General features: G+C 43.5%; 1 protein-coding gene across 2 annotated transcripts in view; it reads left to right on the plus strand.

Annotated features, from left to right (window-relative positions):
• The window catches only part of PKHD1 (PKHD1 ciliary IPT domain containing fibrocystin/polyductin), a 4,356,595-nt gene that overhangs the window by 422,080 nt on the left and 3,914,011 nt on the right, over positions 1–20,504 (plus strand). For both annotated transcript variants that reach the window (XM_069605754.1, XM_069605755.1), the window contains exons 10-11: positions 6,821–6,860; positions 18,263–18,333. In XM_069605754.1, coding sequence (XP_069461855.1) covers positions 6,821–6,860; positions 18,263–18,333 — 111 coding nt within the window. The remainder of the gene's footprint in view (positions 1–6,820; positions 6,861–18,262; positions 18,334–20,504) is intronic.

The raw sequence follows: 20,504 nt of genomic DNA on the forward strand, positions 1-20,504 counted from the left end.
GTTGTCAGAAGTGGGTACAGGGGATTCAAGCTCTCTAAGAATTTTGAAGAGTTCTTTGGTGTCGGAACTTGTATCAGACATTCTGGTGTTGAAGATGTTGGCTTTAGTGTCATTGATAGCTAGTTTATAGATGTTGGCTGAGCACTGGAAGGTTGCTTTGTTGGCGGTAATAGGGATTGTTCTCCAGAGATGTTCAACAGCTCGTTTCTTTTTCCGGAGGGAGGCTAGGTCATCGGCGTACCAATTTTGGGAATAACTTTTTTATGGGTGATGGATTTGAAGGGTGCGTGTTCGGCAAGTTCAGAAAGCAAAGCGGAATTGTAGGATGTTAGGATGATTTGGGGGGAGAATTGTTTGGGACTGATTTGAGGGAGGCTAAGTTGGAGGTGGTCAGCAGCTCGACTGTGAGCCTACGGGTGTGTCTGGTGGTGATGTGACGGGGTTCGCTGGTGGTAGGGGTGTTTGTGGTGGTGGTGGTGAAGGTGAAAGGGATCAATGAGTGATCTGACAAAGGAAGGGGGATACTTAGATGGTAATGGTAGTATCCAGTCAATTGTTCTTCCTTTTTCGTTGGTCGGAGAGCAGACTAGTTGAGTGAAATTCATCTCTTCAAGGGTGATGCGAGGGTGGATGCCTTGTGGTGGGAGGGGTCGTTGTGTCCTAAATTGAAGTCTCCTAGGAGAATAAATGTGGTATTAGGCTTGAGGAGTGGGGAGATGAGGAGGGTGATGTTAGTTTCTGGATTATCAGAATGGGAATGTTGGGCGATAGAGGAGAAGTAGTTTAATGATGGTTTGGGGGAGGATTCAAGTTTGGCCAGAAGGATTTTGTAGCCCGGTGGTTGCGGTAAATATGACGCTCTGATGATGATGGTGGATTTATGTATGAAGTCTACACCATCCCCTAGGTCGTCTAGATGGTTGACACATAGGATGGAGTATCCAGTGGGTATGGTGAGAGAGAGGAGGGAGCCAGCAGCATTGTGTAGCCAGGTTTCAGTTAAGGCTAATAGGCCTAAGTTTGTTCCTAATAGGAGGTTGTGAATGTCAGAGGCATGAGTGCAGATGGGGTGCACATTTATCAAAGCACAGGCAAGAGTATTGGAAGGGGAAGGGGGGTATGGTGAGGGTGTGTTAGTAGAGGGGGAGTGCTAATAGGAATGTTAGGGAGGATGTCAAATGGTGGTTATTGGGAGTAGGAGGTCAATTTTTGGAAGTAGGGGTTTTGGGTTCTGGATCGGAGTCTGTGTAGACGGGCAGAGCCCATACATGATATTAGGGGTTCTGGTGTTGTGAAGTGGGTGGCTTAGCGTTTGCATTCAGATTGGGGGAGGGTGGGTGGTTAGGATGAGGTGTCTATATTGGGGCTGGTGTTGCTGGCTTGTTTGCATTAACAGTTAGCCAGTTGGGTGTACCTAGATGGTCTTGTGCGCTGTCTGAGTCTAGCATTTCTATCCTTAAAACTAGTAGGGAGGGTTTGTGGTGTGGATGGATCCTATCAATTGGGATTGCTGATGTTATGGTTTGTGGAAGGTGTGGCGGTCTGGGGGCGAGCCAAATGAGGGCAAACGTGTCATTAAAGGCTGACATGCAGGAGCCGTGACATTACAACAATTAGTGTTGTAAATCAGTTAGATCATTTTAGAAGCAAATTCAAGCTAGTTCGAGAGAGAAAAGACACCTTGAAAAGAGAGAGAGCCTTCCAGGGGGAAATAAACACAAGCCATTCGGCAAAGAGTGAGATGCTATCCTGGGAAGAGAGTGAGTGAAAGAACTATAGAAAGGAAAAGGTGATATGCAGTGGAACTGTTGAAAAATCGAGGAGTGACTTGAGAAGAAGTGCTAATAATTCTGTGAGGAGTAATGCAAGAGTGGTGTAATCCTGGCCGTAACACCACAGAGGATGAGAAGCTGATACCCCTGTGAGAAGAGGTGGAGATGGTCTTAAACTTGACAGTAGCACTTGGAAAGAGGCAATGATGACCCATGTGTGGAAGGCTTGGGAAGAAGTGCTAGTTTTTGGAAGTATTTGAGCAAGAACAATGTGCTTCGTGACTAACGCATTGGAAAAGGGTGGTATATTTAAGTAATACTATAATTAAGTTTCAAAGGGCCGAACCCATTGTAGTGATAGAGACACACATAGACCCCTGCCTAGAATCCTCCATGGTGTTGATAATTATGGGAACAGAAGAACATTGATGCATTTCTTAATGAAGGATAATAAAGGTTATTGAGATGAAAACCCCTCCCTCTTCTGCTAGCATACACCTAATATGCACCGTCTTCTTGCATGGTGATACTCATGTCCTGGATACTCTTGAGTCCCCACAGCACTGAGCCTCCACCACAGGCTCGCCCTTCCACTGAAACACAGGATGGCTATCGGGACCTGGCAGTCATTCACAAACTCGACATCTGCAGGGCCTTCTCAGTGATGCGCTGTGAACAAGTGCGGTCGTCAGACCCGCGCCCCCTGGATAACCTCAGTAGTCCGGGATGACTGAGACATCTCGCTTGGGCCTCCAAAAATGTAGTCAGGGTCCGCTAATTAGTGCATAATAAATACCACATACTCCAAAATGGAGCGCACACCAGGCAAAAAGCAACACTGTTTATTACAGCTGGGTGAGAACAAATCAAACAGAACAGTGAATTAGCTCTGATCGAGAGGCTCACATCTGAATGGACTATGAACAGTAGTTTCATAACAAGAAATACAATAGTCGGAAGTCAGGAGAAACACTTGCAAGTTGGAGGATTCGTCTTTTCTGTGCTTACTAGGGATTTGTTTGGTTTACAATCTCCTCCTCGATAGTTATATTAATTACTGAAAGCATCATTAGAGCAAAGAGTTCAATAGTTTCCCATCACCTCACCTCCCCACGTTGGTACCACATTTTATTCACAACCCCTCCCTGGGACATCTTGTTATTAATGAAGCAATATTTGTGTTGACCTCCAGAACTTTAATATACTGCCATTGGTCAGCACCACTGAGAATGGGATACAAGACACCCTGCAACTGGGAAAGAAGACATTCACACAATACCTATTAGATAATGACTTTTGCAGACTCTTTGGTGGATACTTTGAGGGCTAGCCCGCTCAACAGAGCTTAGGAATTGATTGGTCCTCCGAGCATCACCACTCCATCCAGTGTTCCTTTTCCACTGCCAACCTGCCGATGGGCCTCGGTGGTCATGTGATCAGCACACTGGTACAGAGCCACCCTCCCCGCTTCTGTGCAGGGCAGTTTGTGTGGCTGACTGCCCTGCAGTTACCTCACCTAGTTCCAGTTGTCTTAATTCGCATGAATTGAGACTCCCGCCCCCTTTGCACACCCCTGTCATCGTGGTCACACATTTTAAATTGAAACGTTCACAGATCCAGCCCGCATCGAGATTTCCCACTATGCGCATTTGTGATGGTGCTATTTTTGTCCCTCCCCTCCTTCAGTTATTCATAGAGAAATGTGTTGGACCAAGTTTACATCCAATGTATTGTTACCCCGTACCATTCCTGGTGCAGTCCTTTATACAGTGTGTCTGTGGCTCAGAGTATCTGTGTTATTCCCCATGTGGCCACCCCCACCGTGCATCTTCTTTACTCCTGTAGGTGTGTCCCCCAATCTGGTGCTGAATTAGCACCGTTAACCCACTCCCATCATATTGTGCATGATTGCCCCTGTATCCTGACTTTTGCAATTTCTTGACTCTTCTACTTTTCTGCCTTTTCTGCATTACTAACTTGTGCCTGCAGCTACCTCTCTCGACTCTGCACTTAGCCATCTGTTTCTTTTGTATTTACCTTCACCCTCCTGTTTTGTTTTTATTATCATCTGTATGCCTGTTGAATCCCATCTTGCCTGTGATGAGGTTCCCCAGTTTCAGCCAATTATTTCCTTGTCTCAATTGCTGTCTGCATGCTTGATGTGTGCCTGATGTGGCCCCTCATCCCATGAGGCGAGATTTCCCAGTCTGCACTCAGTTACCTGCTGGTCTGAATTGCATTTCTGGATTTCCTTAATGCAGTCTACTTGTTGTTCCTGCACTTTCTTTAACTTGTGTTGTATTTTGTATCCCTCTCCTCTCTTGCACTTTCCTTCTTACCCCCTCTCTTCCCTTTATGTTCCAGCACTTGTACATTCCAAACCATCTCACGACCTAGACAGAATGTTTCTGTTTGTTCCTCCCTCCGTGCCCGTCATGCACTTCCCCTCCTCCCTCACTCCCCGCCAATTATGCTATAGCATTTGCACGTTCCGAATGTTTCAATACCTTTTAAGAACATTTTTATTTTTATTTGTATCCCTTCCCTTGTCCCCTTCCCTCTTCATCTTGTCTTGATGTGCCTCGAAACACAATGTTGCTGTATAGTGTGCATTACAAATAACCAATAAATAAATCAACTTTGCTGTCAGGCTGCCTCACCCTGTGACTCTAGTTACAACAAAGTCTCTGGCTTCAACACAAAATGTACAGCAACACATCCTTGCACGATAAAAGTCCCAAGACTCAATAGAAGGTTTCTGACCCTCAGATCCCTATGATAGTGGAGATAGTCAGTTGTCAGTCACTCACAATCTGCTGATTTATGTGTCTCTACACTTCTCTCTTGGTTTCTGGTTTCTGCTGCTTAGATTATCAGACTCTTGTCCTGGTTCCCTGGATTACTGACATGCCCTTCCAACTGAGTCTCAGGGCCTGAGTGCACTTGCACTTAAGACCCAGTGTACAGGAGAAGGGAGGGATGAGTGCTGCCACGGCATAACCCATATCAGGTGGCATGCCACTTGGGCTGGCCTGCAGACTAGGTTTGAGATTATATCTCTTCTCCCTTTCTCAGGGACCTGGCTGTACTTCCTCACAGCTCATCCTCCTCTACCTCCATGATGGCTTGGGATGATCTCACACCTAAGAGCACCTTCCTCGCTTCTCTCCTCTGTATGGCAAGCTCAATCTCCCTGCCAACTCTTCAATGATTAGCCACATGCTCATACCTCTTCCTTTCCAAAATGCTCTTTTGTCAGGCTCGAAGTGTGTGCATCTCCTTTACAATGGAATTCCTACTAGCTGGACGTGTTTTGTCTGATTTATATGTCTCCTCTGGGGTCTCTCAAGATCTGTTCAGACATTTCTTCCAGTCCATTTGGCTTTGCTTGTCAAGGATTAATCCCCCATTTTGCTTACTGTTTAGATTTCAGGTTCATCCCTTGTCACATCAGGAATCTTGGTGGTTTTCACAGACTGCTGCTTTATTCTGAGGGGAGAAGAGTTAATTACCTCTTCGAGCCATCTCATATACTTTAACTGCTCATTACTTAGTTTTCTCTTTGCCCAATCTTTCAGGTTGGAGATCTACTTCTCATGGCTTTATCAATATGAAACTCCTTTGGCAGGCATAAACCCATTTATTTATTCACTAATGCATTTATTTATTTATTTATTTATTTATTTGTTTATTTATTTGTTTATTTATGTATTTATCGCATTTGTGTAACGCCCAAACCCTAATGTATCACAGCCTTTGTATAGTAGAAAAGTATAAAAGAGTGCAGAAATAGGCAATAGCCATATATGTGGGAAAGACATTAGTCATATTTGTTGAACAGCCAGGTTTTCACAAGTTTTTTGAAGGTTGGGTAGGAGCATTCATTTCTGATGTGACGCCTCCTGCTCTGGTGCTTTTGTATCGTGGAGTGAGCAGGGTGAGGCTTGTGGAGGATCACAGAGAGCGCACATGTTGTTTCTGGGCAATACTGTTATTTAGGTAGAGGGGGGCTTCTTTGTAGATACAACGGCGTGCAACGGACAATGTTTTGAAGTCAAGGCAGGCCTTGGTGGGTAGCCAGCGGACCTCTCGCCGGGTTGCAGATATGTGGTATGAGCGACAAAGGTCCAGTGCCGTGTGCAGGGCTTTATTTTGAAGAAGTTGGAGCTTGGCCAGGTTTGTTGCAGAAGTCCATGTGGGAAGTACATTGCTGATGATAATGGCTCTTGCAAGCATGATGCAGTTTCTCGGAGAGAGAAATTGTCTGCTGATGGAGATGAGCTTGGAGGTATAAGCTGTGGAGGAGGCCAGGGCATTGTGTGTTTGATCATCCAGATGGACACCTAGGATGTTGACATGTTTCAGGAAGGGTATTCCAGTGCCATCAATGGGAAAGGAAGAGAAAGCTGCGTTGATATTTTTGAGATGGTGGGGGGAGCAGGGGGAGCAGAGGTTGTGAGAAGCCATCAAGGATTGGATAGTGCTGTATACCTTGTTTATGGTGACAGTAACATTAGTGTAATTACCTGCAACAGGGGTGAGTCTACCGTGCAGGTGGATCTCATTTACAGGTGCATGCTTGGCCCCCATGATTGAGTTCCCAACCCTGTATAATGTCCCTGTATGTTCTTCAAGCAAGGCCCCACAGCGCTCAATCCCCTCGGCTGTTGCTCATCTGCGCCACATGAACTGTTGCATAATTGGGACTTATGGTCTGTTTGAGAGTTGGGTGTTTTCATCTTGCACTGGCTCCCCCTACTGTCCAGTGCCTCAGCTTACATCCAGGCTGTTCTGCCAGGCCATAACAAGAACCATGTGAACTAGGAAGGTCAAAGCGGGGGCCTTGCACAAACCGGAAGTGACCATCTCCTAAAACTCCAGATTTCCTCAAGGCAGTTCAGCTTCCCTTTAGTGAAGACATTTGCTTAACCAGTTTCAATTCCTTGTATGTATGATTGAATACAAACAGCATGTTTAATTTGCTTTACATTGCACAGTATAATTATGACCATTGCTATATACACTCTGTTTTTTTTTCCTCATTACAGGCTCACACAATATTAGCTTTTCAGTATTCAACATTGGCAAGTAAGTGAATAAATGTGTTATTGAAAATTGTAGTGCAATTATGTACATATGTCTCTGAGAGAGCACTCCACAAAAAGGCCATTCTTTAGTCAATTACAAATTTCATACAACTAAATATCTTAATGGGCTGGCTACTCCCTTGCCTCACTTTTTATCACTTTAACTGACACAACATTCCAAAGTAACTTTGAATATCCCATAATATACTTTTTGGAGGTACATAATTTGATATCATAACAATACAGACAAGTAAAAAGGTATTACCCAAATTGTTCGTTTACAATTGTTCGAATGAACAATTGACCGAATTTAAAGGGTCACAATTGACCTTTTCACAATTGACCGTATATATATATATATATATATCGGTTTGGTAATATATATATATATATATATATATATATATATATATATATATATATATATATATATATATATATGGGTTTTGGGGGGTTTGGCGTTGGGTGGGGGGTTGTGGGGGGGTTTCCCCCCCACACACAATTGACCTTCACAATTCGGTCAATTGTGAAAAGGTCAATTTTAATTCGAACAGTTGTAAAACGAACAATTCGTATACAACCAGTAAAAGACCACACATATTCTGCTGTGCTCATCCACATAAGAAATGTAGTGCAATGAATTGAAATGCAAAGTTTTAGATAAAACTGTAAATTCCCGCTTTTCACACTAGTTAGAAGCAGGGACGAGCCTTGAGTAAGGAGGTCGGATGGCTCCGAAGTGAACAAGGTACGGGTATCAGATGAAGGTGAGAAGGCGCTTGGATGAGGAGCGTTAATAGGGCACAGGTTGAGGAGAAGGGTGGATATTTGAATGATGCAGTTGTGATGAAATTACTGTAGCCACCCCAGCCAGGGGAGTCTAGGGGACTATTGGCGGCAGGTGAGGCCACACACTTGCATTCCCTGGAGGCGGTAAACAGGGATCGCACAGGACTCCTGCAATTCTCAAAATGCTGAAGAAATCTAGATCACAAGTGTCTCCCACAGAGAGCTGGCATAGAGTCCACAGAAGGTTACAAAGCACACAGACAGACAAACACACACACACACACACACATACAATTGTGCATAGAAAGAAACATATGCTTCTTATCTGCCCGAGAACCGTACGCCAGGTGTGCAGTGTGGCACACGGTGCAGCATGTGGCCAGAGGACAAAGCCCCAAATGAATGCCGGGCAGACTCTGAAGCAAAACAAACCACAGAGACAAGGATCAGACAAATCTCAGGGTCATTGTGCAAATGCAGACAACTAGAGTCTGGGGGATCCAGCACCCTGAGAACTTACCATGCAGAAAACTGGAGCAGGCAACAACCATGATACTCCTGTCCTAAACTAGCGTTGTTGGCATTCACATGAACCATTAGAAAACTCCTGGAAGGGAAGCAAATGGGCACTCAGGGGCGGGGAAAGCAAGAAAGGAACTGACGAACAATCAGAATCATTGCCACCCAAAACACGGTATTACCAACACTTTAAAATGCTGCCAGTCTCCACTAGCTTGGTAGGGTAGAGGAGGGTGTTCTTGAGCTCAGATGTTGGAAAGCGAGAGAGAGATAAGAGCTACAGAAAGATTGGAGGTAGAGGAGGAGGAGATAAGAAAATAATATGGAAGAGCTAGAGAGAGAGGTTGGAGGAAGAGAAGCAAGAACAAGAGGAAGAGCTGAAGTGTGAAAGTATGAGTCACCTGAGGGCAGAGGCAAGGACCAGGCGGGGACCAACTCCAGGGAACAAGAGATACCCATAACCTATATTAAGGAAACAAGGCTATGGCTGGTTAATTTGTGGAGTGATGGAGTGATTGCTGATGGACATAAGGGCGATGTATCCAGTAAAGGCTGCTAAAGGTTACTGAGCAGGCCATGTCCACAGGGTTCAGACGAGGGTGGCAGAGTAGGTCATCACTTAGACCCTGATAACCCTAAAATACATACCCAGGTAAGGAGGAAGAAAATCATATCCAGACCAGCCCATATAGGGAGGAAAATATACCGAAGTTGTCCCAGATTGGGACACATCGGCCAGCAGAACCCTAGGGGAACAGTGGAACTATTCAGTACACTGTACACCCGTAAAATATGAGGGGTAGAGCCACCACTGGAGGCCATCACTGTCCCAGGAGGGAACACGGCTGATACACAGACACCAAGGAAAAAACAGGGTCCCAGAGGAATAGACCATACTCAGAACAATGAAGTACTCCTGACAAAATAACTCCCATTACACTGTGAGTGATGTTGTGCAGCTTTGTCCTGTGGGTACTGTATAGAACCTTCTGGATTCATGACAGTAGGACCTTCCAGAACCATTTTTGTTTCACCCATCCTAACACCAGGTGGATTAGAAAGACCTCTGGGCCCCACAGGAGATCTCCTAACACATACTTGAGATCCATATTTTTGGGTGGACGGGACCATGGCAAGGAGGTTGTGGGATGGATGGAGCCTTTACACTTGTGTGGGTTATTTCTTGGTTGGTCCAGAGGGCTATGTCTGCTGAGTTGTTCCCAGATAGATATAACCTCCTTGTGTATAAATACATACTGTGCTAGATCTTCACACTCTGCTGTATGGGGTTATCTCGTTGCCTCCCATTTTGTCACAGAGCCGATAAGCCATAAGTCATAAATCTCTCAGACTGTGGGTAAAGGGAAGCTCACCATTATTACCTTTGCCTTCATGAGAGAGATACTTTTTTTGAAATACCGGGCTCTCTCTCTTCTTTTAGTTTTCCAAACATATAATCCCTGATGATGCACCAGTGGGGCTTAAAATGCATCTAAGCGTTTTGTAAACGGGGATACTGTGGTCAAACCGTGAATTAGTACCCAGTGAGGGTCACTGAGCTTGTAATAACCATGGTCTTTGTACCTCCCCGGGCATTACCCGGCCGACAAGCAGTACGCTCAGCTTGTAACTATGGGCCCTGGGGGCATTACCTGACGTGGTAATAACCCCCCCAACCCGCCAAGCCCGCCCTGCCGGCTGTCTTATCTTTGCCTAAATAACACAAGGCATCCTTTTTTGGCACTTTTTGTTATTCAGTTACATGTCTGGAAAATTAAAGTGAGCATGTGCGAGCAGCATGCTAGCATTCTAGCGTGTTCAGTTTAATACTTTGGGTGTGGTGCAGCTATGGGCTTTGGCGGGTGAGCAAAGGCGATCCTTGTTGACTGGCTGGATGCTCAGGTGAGGAGCAAGGATGGACCCTGAATGAGGAACAGTGATAAATTGGCCTCAATGATTAACAGAGATGGAATTTGGGTGTGAAGTACCTATGAGCCTCGGATAAGGACATAGGGAATAGGAAGGGGGCACATGCTGGGTTTGGGACCGTTATAGGGCTCAGATGTAGAGTGTGCACTGGCTGCAGATTTAGAGCTGTTTGTTATGCTAAGGTGAGAAGTGTAGGATGACCCACGGCAGAAGGGCATGGCTGGGGACAAAAAAGAAGGTATGGGTACCTCCAGCTGGAGAGAGCAGCATAACAGTATCTCTCATGTGTTCAATTACTGAGAATTTACCTTATATCTCTGCTTAGGCCAACCTGGGAGGAATGAAAAAATTCCAAGAAGCTAATGGAAACAGTGCCCAGTATTTTGCAGAGAGCAGGGATGATCTAGTTGCGCATTTTATTGTGTCAATCAATCAGAGATTAGAAACTGGGTGGTTGTATTTAATCTCTGAATATGCTGTTCCCAGGGTTTACAATGGTGATATTTACAGTGGTTGAAGTGAGCGGGAATGGTCGGGAGCGGTGTTCCGCTACTTTTATTTTTATTGTTAACAGCACCATTACTTTTTGCCACCATTTTCACAATTCATGGAACTGTTCTTTGTGAAGTTAAAGCACACTTCTCCGCTTTACCACCCAATAGCAGTTACAGCTAAAGTGAAATCTATTTCAACTCAATTGGCTGTCAACCAGCATGACTGCCACACTTGAAAAATGTGTTGCACGGTGCTCCTTCCCTTCCTACTCTGTCCCCCGCAAGAGTCACAGTTCCACTACTTTTTTAGTACCCTTCTATCACTAGATATTTATGAATTAAATACACGCTAAATCAGAATTTTTCACCAAAAGGGTTAGCACAATCATTGTAAAAGGAAATACATGCACCCCTGTTTGTTTACTCTTTTAAGGGAAACTTCTGGTTGTGTTACTTTTTTTTATATATGCTTATATAGCACTTTAGGTACAAATGCATTAAAAGTGCTAGCCACAGTCCATTAAACGGCAATGCCGAAGATAAACCACAGAACTTCATTGGTCTCAGGGAGTTGAAGAATATCTACAACATGTATTTTTTTCTGCTGCTTTTTAGAAAACTGTAAATTAGATTGTGCTCCTCTAGCCGAAGGAAGGCTGCTCCAGATATGTGCATGACTGACAGGGACAGTGCATGTACCCGCATGTTTCAGGTCATATTTCCGGTCCTCAATAATGTAAGAAGAGGAAGATCCAAAGGTACTAGTTGGAGTATATTGTTTGACTAGCGACACTTCTCCAGAATAGGAGTTCTGTGAGGAAACGGGTAGGTATTTGCTTCAACTCGAGGCACGCAATGCGTTAAGAGTTGTCGTCAACGATTTCACAATTTAGAACACTCAATTAATAGGACATTACCATGGTCAAGCTTAGAAACAATAATTGTTCTTGTGGTGTGGTCCAGGTGGTCTTTCTGAAGGAACGGATGGATATTTTTAAACAGAAGTAGTAAGATGAGGAGCTTATGATTGAACTAATATGGGCTACTATATTTATTGGGGATGACAAAATATGCATAAGATGTGCTAACAGGATATCCATTAAATAGACAGAGTAAGGTGACCATCATGGCAGTGGAAAAGGAGTCACGTTTCCATTGACCTGTGGTGACAAGCTCAGGGCAAGTGAATCCCTTTTTGTTGTTTCCTTTCAAAAAGACACAGCCGGTGTAGAACAGACCGGGACTCATGCAGTCCCCAAAAAAAAGCAACTGCAAGTAGCAGATAAAAAAAAAATCCACACCAAAGTGTGGTAGGAAGCAGGCTCACAGGGGAGCAGGATTGACAAGCCTGCATAACATTGCAAGAAGAGGAGCGGCCAGACAGGTATTCCGAGCAGACACTTGGTGCAATGATAGGTACAGGATCTTTGGAAAGGCAAAGAATTCATTGGCAATAATTGCCTACATTTGAATGATCCTGATCAGCTGGCAAGCACCCAATGTTATGGGAGATAATACAATGCTATACTTTCCACACCAGCTCTTTCTTTCATGCTTGATTTTTAAACCTGTTTGAGATTCACGTAATCTTGTGAGTTTGGGGCCACAAAAAAGGGCCTTGAATGTCCGTAATGATTCCTTGGAGTTCCTGTTTCCTTGTGGGCTTGTTATGTCTGAGGGGAGTAAGGCAGGATGTTCCGTCACTGTGCACCCTATAGAAACAAGCATTGGCCAAAGTTTTGGGCTTTTTTGTAGGCATGGAAAAGTTACTCGTCACCAAAACTAGACGAACGGAAAGAAAATCCTCCTTTGGTTTAATGATGAACTAGTATCTCTCAGACGAAGAAAACGTTCACTGGAACATCTCCACAACAAAACCCAAACCCCAGAGGCGACTGACGCTTTTAACATGGATAACAAAATGTATAAAGCACCCATCATTCCACATAAACCAGATGCGCTCAATACCAGGATTAGCAATGCGTCCTCAGATTCTAAAGAGCTGTTTTACATCCTCAAGGAATTGGAAAACCCTATCCCTATCATCAGTCCGGTACAGCCTAGTAAAGAATGGTGCACCACTATTCAAGATGCCCTTGCCACCAAAATTAAACTTCTACAAAATAAAATTATCAGCAAAAGAAAAGCATTATCTGAAAAACATACTACTCCTAACACAACTTCTAAGTCCGCAGTATGCACCACGACAACATTCTAGTTTTCCCGTCTCTCAACAAGTTGTGTCCAACACCGTAGCCAAACTAAAAGCATCAAACTGCAAAGGGGATAACTTCCCAACACATTTAGTTAAATTATGTGCACCACCCTCACCCCTATAATCACCAATTTTGTGAATGCCTCTTTCAACACTAACCTGGTCCCAGCCAGTATCAAAGAAGCATGGGTCACACCATTATTAAAAAAAAAACTCACTAGACCCATGAGTTCCTACTAACTACCAGCCCATAACTACGATCCCCTTCCTTCTTAAAATGATCGACAAAATAACATATAGTCAAATACAAACCCACCTAGAACAAAATAACCTCCTAGGAGCTAGACAATCTGGGTTCAGACCCAACCATAGTACTGACACAGCTCTCACTGACTTAAAAATCCAAATAGATGCTATAAGAGACGCAGGAAAAATGGCCATATTGCTGTTTCTAGATTTATCAGCAGCATTTAACCTTGTAGACCATGACAAACTATGTGAAACACTAACAAGAGACTTTAATTTCTCTAATAATGCCACTCTCTGGATTAAATCATTCTTAACGGAACGAACATCTAGAGTTGCCATTGGGAAGGAGGCCACAGAGCCCATACCGATTCCAATCGGAGTCCCCCAGGGATCCTGCCTTTCCATGCCTACACAAAACTCCTATTCTCAGCATTAGACAATATGGGTGTCATCTACACAAACTTTGAAGATGACACCCAGATCCTTATTCCCATCACTGGGGATTACACCCAAGACTCTCAGAACATCAATAAAATCTATGCCATCATTTAAAACTGGATGGCTTTAAATAGCCTTTGCCTAAACGATGAGAAGACGGAGGTCCTCATCGTGGGTTCACAAACTAGAACAAGTAGTCTTCACCCAGATTACGCATACATCAATATTGACGGTACCCTAATCTCATTACTTAAGCAAATCAAAACGCTAGGAGAATATATAGATGCTAATCTCACCATGAATAACATATATCAGCCCTGTCCTCTTCCAAAGCATAAACTGCCAAACTCATCTCCCTAAGCCGACAATTCCTCACACCCACCAACTGCATAGCATTGTATAGAGCATTGATACTAACCAAACTTGACTACTGTAATGCCCTCCTACTAGGAACGTCCAAAGCTAATATCAGTAAGCTTCAACTACTGCAAATTAAAGCACTTAGAGCGGCACTAGGCATAAAGAAATCAGAACATATGTCCAATGGTTTATGGTCATAAAACCGAAATTAGAAATCTCAAAAAAAAAATCCCGAAAAAAAGGCCGAAAAAAAAATACTGAATTTTTTTTATGACTTTTTTTTCGAAATGGGGGGTCCCCCCCCAAACCCCCTTTTTCTATTTTTTTTTTATTTTAACCCTTTTTTTTACTTACCTGACCCAAAAAATACATATATATAAAAAAATAATAAATTCAATATTTTTTTTTCGCCCTTTTTTTTCGAGATTTTTGTTATTCGGGATTTTTTTTTTGCCCTTTTGACCGACCACCATGTCCAACATTAGGAGAGCAAACCACTGGCTGCCTATCAATGCCAGAATCATCTTTAAGATATTATGTGTTGTACATAAATGTCTTATGAATAAAGCACCCAGCTACCTTAATAACACCATTAAGAAAAAAATAGCCAGTAGGACCCTCAGATCCAATAACCAGTTTCTGTTGGAAATCCTGCATTACAAATATTAAGCAAATGAAAACGCTAGGAGAATATATAGATGCTAATCTCACAATGAATAACATATATCAGCCCTGTCCTCTTCCAAAGCATAAACTGCCAAACTCATCTCCCTAAGCCGACAATTCCTCACACCCACCAACTGCATAGCATTGTATAGAGCATTGATACTAACCAAACTTGACTACTGTAATGCCCTCCTACTAGGAACGTCCAAAGCTAATATCAGTAAGCTTCAACTACTGCAAATTAAAGCACTTAGAGCGGCACTAGGCATAAAAAAATCAGAACATATGTCCAACGGTTTATGGTCATAAAACCGAAATTAGAAATCTCGAAAAAAAGAATCCCGAAAAAAAAGGCTGAAAAAAAAATATTGAATTTTTTTTATGACTTTTTTTTTCGAGGGGTCTCCCCCAAACCCCCTTTTTTTCTATTTTTTTTTTTATTTTAACCCTTTTTTTTACTTACCTGACCAAAAAAATACATATATATAAAAAAATAATAAATTCAATATTTTTTTTTCGGCCTTTTTTTTCGATATTTTTGTTATTCTGGATTTTTTTTTTGGCCTTTTGACCGACCACCATGTCCAACATTAGGAGAGCAAACCACTGGCTGCCTATCAATGCCAGAATCATCTTTATGATATTATGTGTTGTACATAAATGTCTTTTGAATAAAGCACCCAGCTACCTTAATAACACCATTAAGAAAAAAATAGCCAGTAGGACCCTCAGATCCAATAACCAGTTTCTGTTGAAAATCCTGCATTACAAATATAACAAAGCAGGAGGTAGCAGCTTCAGAGTCCTTGCCCCTACTCACTGGAATGCCCTACCACTCAGCATCAAAAACAAGGAAACCACTTTAGGGTTCAAAAAAGCTTTGAAAACTTGGCTGTTTAAACAACCATAACCCTGCAAGCTACTCTACTAAGCTCTAACTGTGATAATAGGGTGCCCTTGACCTGTCACCTGTAGCAATGATTGTTTTATTTGTCTTCTGGTATATATGTTGAAATGAAGATTCATTATGAACATCACCATGTTTTCTTCCGATTTAATGTAACTCTGTACAACAAACATTATAAGCTGTCTGTAACCTCTCTGTGATACCTATGGGTCTGGGTGTGTAATAAATGTAATAAATAAATAAATAAATAAAACAAATAAGCTGACATAGTGATATTAATGGGCCAGGGTACCAGGTGCAAAATGGTGTGAGTACTTGGACATCTAATAGCAGTGCTTGACAAATCCCTAATGCTTATAAACAAGCCAAAACTGTTGACTTTGCCAATGGTTGTTTTTAACAGGACTTCATCGAAGGACACACATAGTGCTTATAAATGAATGGCTGAAGGCAGACCTGATTAACACATTTTTATTACGCCAGTAGCGGATTTGCAACTCCAATTAAGTCATTAACTCTCAGAAGACTGCTTTGAAAAAACACTGGCAGGCACTTTGAGTGCAAAGCTTTGTGGCGTGACTTAATTAAACCGACCTCAAAGAATTCCACAAGGAGCTGTTTTGGGCAGGGAGGAGGAGGGGGAGCAGGAAGACAGTGGGAATATCCATATAGATTAGCATGGCCAGGGGCAGTGAATGGGTGGACCAATAACCAAAAAACACCTATAAGCTGTGTGTACTTCCTCATATGCCATTCCTCCCTATCTGTACTCTAAAGCAATAGGTTTGGCTTATAGGTGTTGCATGTGACGTCAAATAGCCCAAACTAATGATCACACTCATTCAATCTACACGTGTAATGCCTCTGAGGACATGTGACTTTTATCTTCTATAAATGATGCAATTCAAACAGGTTTCTTTCCAATAATACAATATTCCTTGTTGCTGTACCTACTCCTAATACTGCTTGACCAGTCATCATGAGCTTACCTTTATCTGCTTCTTACTCATAGCCATACCCAGTTCAATTTAATCCCAGCTGCATTTATCCGTACCACTCTGCTCACAAGAGGGATATGGAAATACAGCATAATAGCCCTGTGCCATTGGTTTTCATTAAAGCTGAAGTGTTGAGATGCAGATTCCTTAAGTATATCACACTAGAAATGAGTGGCTTATTGAACATCTGAATGAAGTTCACTGTACGCCCTTCAAATGTATACACTGTACCGGCCTTATTAGCATTAGTTAGCACAGAAACCAGGTGCTTCAATCATTGTGGAACAATTGATGAATGATCACTACTGGCTACCAGGCACTGACCGTGCCTGGTACCAACTCTGCTGTACCTTCATCAGGACTCACTCAAGGTTAACATTTGAAACCCATGACCACAAGGGACCATTCACACTTTGCTCTTTTTTGAGAGGCATTTTGACATTCCATTATTCACAGGTCATAAAGATTTCAGTTTAATTCCACTGTATTTCCTACTGCAGTTGCTGCTGCGCGATGGGGGCATATGTTTCGACAGTGCCTGACATGACACTAATCAATTTTATTGGAGTAGGGTTTTTATGCTATGCATGAATGCACCTGAGATCCAGTCAAGGCATATTTTTTCTGAAGAAAATAGTGTAACTGCATCCATGAAATCAAATCAGCTCAGATGTCATACAGAAAGTACAATTATTTTCAAAAGGAATATCATAAGAGTAAGCTTGTCAGTGCAGGATAACACATGCATAAGTAATACCTAATGCAGAGCAGAAATCAAAGGGGCTCTATTGGCCTGTGATTTACTGTAATGGCTACAAAATGTGCAGCAGCAGTTTGAAACATTTCAGGTGTGAAATGTATTTCACAAATGAACATGCGTTTCATCAGAACATTGTTAAGAATGGTTTATACAGAATAATGCTTATCCATCCCCGACGTAGGTATTTGCATGCAGACGTTACATTTTGATTGTACAAAAGATAGCTCACATCACAGATTATGACTTCCATGTCAGCCATTTTATTATGACTTCCATGTCAGCCATTTTAATTGTAATGATTTATTTTGGGAATTATGAGAAATATTGTAATGTTTTATGCTGTGTTTTCTAAAATGCTGTCTTTATGTACAGCGCTGTTCTAATTGTTCAAACTTGCCAACATGGTCCATTGCAATCTGTAGGTTCTTGCCAAGTCCATGTTTTCATTTGCCTTCTGGGACTTGCAGTCTTGGGTTGGCAGAACCACGCGTCCCAAAACACAAAGAAAAAAGTAAGAAAAATACCCAGACTGGGCATGCTCCTATAGACTGGAATGAGTCATGTTGACAGAATGATCTAATAAGCCAAGGGTTGTCCAGGCATCTTATTGTCACAACTTGTATACAACGTGTTGATGTGCCTTAAAGTGGAGCATCAGGTCCCATTGGTAATCCTTTTTGCTTTAAATTAAGTATAATACGGTACACATTAACCTTTAATACAGAGACAAAAGTTACTGACGTGCAAAAAGTCAAAATATAAATAAGTATATATATTTTTTTAAACATTACATACAGTGAGACGAAGGGCCTGATCCCAGAAGCCTTTTATACGGTGCAATCCCATTGGAAAACGCTCTGCTAATCAGGCCCTTAGACAGTTAGAATATTCATTGTTACGGTTGAACTGATTCAAGTCCTTTTCAATAATCTTCGGCAGTGCAAATGTGTATTTAACATCGAACCCATTCTTAACGTTGGCCCAAAGATTTTCCAATGCCAGATCTGTGATTTTTGTGGCGAGCAAAATGTATTGGACAGTAAAGTAGTACATGTTTAACTTAACCCTTTTTGTTGCAGGTCAGCAGTAAATAAGGATGCTTGGCTGATCAGTGCAAAGCAGGAATTATTTCTGTTTCAGACTCACTCAGGTACTGCAGCCCCAAACCCAACCCAACCCTCAACTCTTATTGCTTGCTTCTTTAACCCTAGTGAGTGAAATCGTAGATTGGTGCTTGGTAGGGTGACCAGATGTCCTAGTTTTCTCGGGACACTCCCAGGAAATCGCTCTCCGTCCCGGGGTCCAGGTAGTTTTTTAAGTTAATTAACCCCGTCCCCGGATTGGCTGGGTGGGTGTCTACGGTGCCGGTTTTTGGCCGAAATCGGGCCTGGTACGACTTTTCCTGCATGTGAATGCAAGCATTCACGCCCCCATTGCGTCCCCTGGGCCCTCCCTGGCCGCTCAGAGGAGTGTGCCTGTGAGCACAACCCTGCAACAGGCTAACAACATAGACGTAGGACTAGAGTTTATCAGAGTCATATTTGTTTACTGTAGTCCTACTTCTATGTGCATTGCCTGTCCCGTTTTCTTTTTCTTTTTTTTTTGTCTGGTCACCCTGGTGCTTGGTCACAACGTTTGAGTTGCCAATTTCTTGACTTGTGAGAGCTTTTACATAGGAGCTATGTAGCGCACCATTAATGCTACGCAGCCACTCTGGTCTACACAAGATTGGACACCCTGCACTAAAGCAAAACAAAAGAGGTGCTGGCTTCAAGTTTTAGAATTAATCGTAACCTCTCACATCGCTCTGAACAACCCTCCAGACCATTGTTTTTAGCCAGATAAGCCCTTACAGAAAGACCTTCTTTGTTTTTCTGGAAACCCTGCCCCATGTTACATCCCCATTACGTCCCGCTACGCGGTGACGTAATTCATCCAGAATAAAAGCCCCACCCCCGCTCTGTGTGGGCAGTTCCCGGGAAGGACAGCAACACACGTGTGTCCGTGTCTTCACTGCTCCAGATGGAGCTGCCAGCGGGGCCTTGCAGCCCAAGGCACTTATCTCCCATCTCCCGCCGACGCCTCGGCGGGGAGTTGGTACACAACACTGGCGACAAGGATATTATCAGAACGACACACGCGACGCCGCTGCCGCCAGCATACAAAGCCCCTGGCAAGGGCGACATTTTTGGAATCACGGTGGGGGGAATCAGGAATCAGGTCCCCCCATCTGGAAAAAAAAACAAACATTTTTTTACATAATTTCCTCCAATCATCCAAAGCAACCCACAAAAACAAAAGCACACGTTGGATGACAACTGATCTGGCCACAACGGCGGCTACAAATCCAGCACTGGGAGGCCCAACACTAACGGGCAAACATCGTGGGGCCCAACAGCCAGCAGGAAAAGGGAAAAGAAGAAGCCTTGTGCCCAACACGTGGACACACGACGGGGAAGCCAAGAGGGTTCGCCCACAGCATACCAAGGTGAGGGAGCATTGCCACAAGTGCGCACTGACAAGCGCCAGATCCACGCAACATGGCGACAGGCACATCCTCTCCCAGGCCTGGTACGCCTTGTAGAATAGCCGCCAACCTGTCACCGTCCACGCCGCAAGCACGCACACAAGGAGGGACAACCATTGCACTCAGCCCTTTTGATCCATACACCGACCCATCATCGGTTGGCCCACGATGGCAGCTGCGGATACAAAAAATCGAGATGGCCATGGATTGCAAAGACATTACCACATCAAGGAAAATGAGGTTGCACATCCTACTGAATGTCGGGGATGAGGTTCTATACATATTCAACTCGCTGGTGATCACGGGCGGCCTTGACGTCTACCAACAAACGAAGGACGCCTTGACGGCCCACTTCATGCCCCAACTTAATCCAGACTATGAAACATTTATATTCATTCCCCACCATTCAGACGGAGGGCGAGACACTGGATGCCTATCATACCAGGCTCCGGAAACTCGCAATCTCATGTGACTTCACCGATACTGAAAAGGAGATCCGACGCCAGCTCATAAATGGGATACACTCAGAGAAGCTAAGGAGGATGGCCCTAAGCGGAAAAGGCATATCCCTGACTAGAATCCTGGAACTTGGCTGCCAGAGGGAGTTGGCACATGCCAGGGAGGCACACATGGGCACAACTCTGCAGAAACTCCTGCCGGCACTTACAATGGTGACCGTGGCCCAAATCACGAACCGCCAATACACGACGGATGAGGCCAGTGGAAACAGTACACACCCCAAATGGCAACAGAGGATCCCAGGACCCACACAATGCGGGTGGTGCGGAGGACCT

The sequence above is a fragment of the Ambystoma mexicanum genome, chromosome 4p, assembly GCF_040938575.1.
Source record: "Ambystoma mexicanum isolate Mex_15411 chromosome 4p, UKY_AmexF1_1, whole genome shotgun sequence".
NCBI lineage: Eukaryota > Metazoa > Chordata > Amphibia > Caudata > Ambystomatidae > Ambystoma > Ambystoma mexicanum.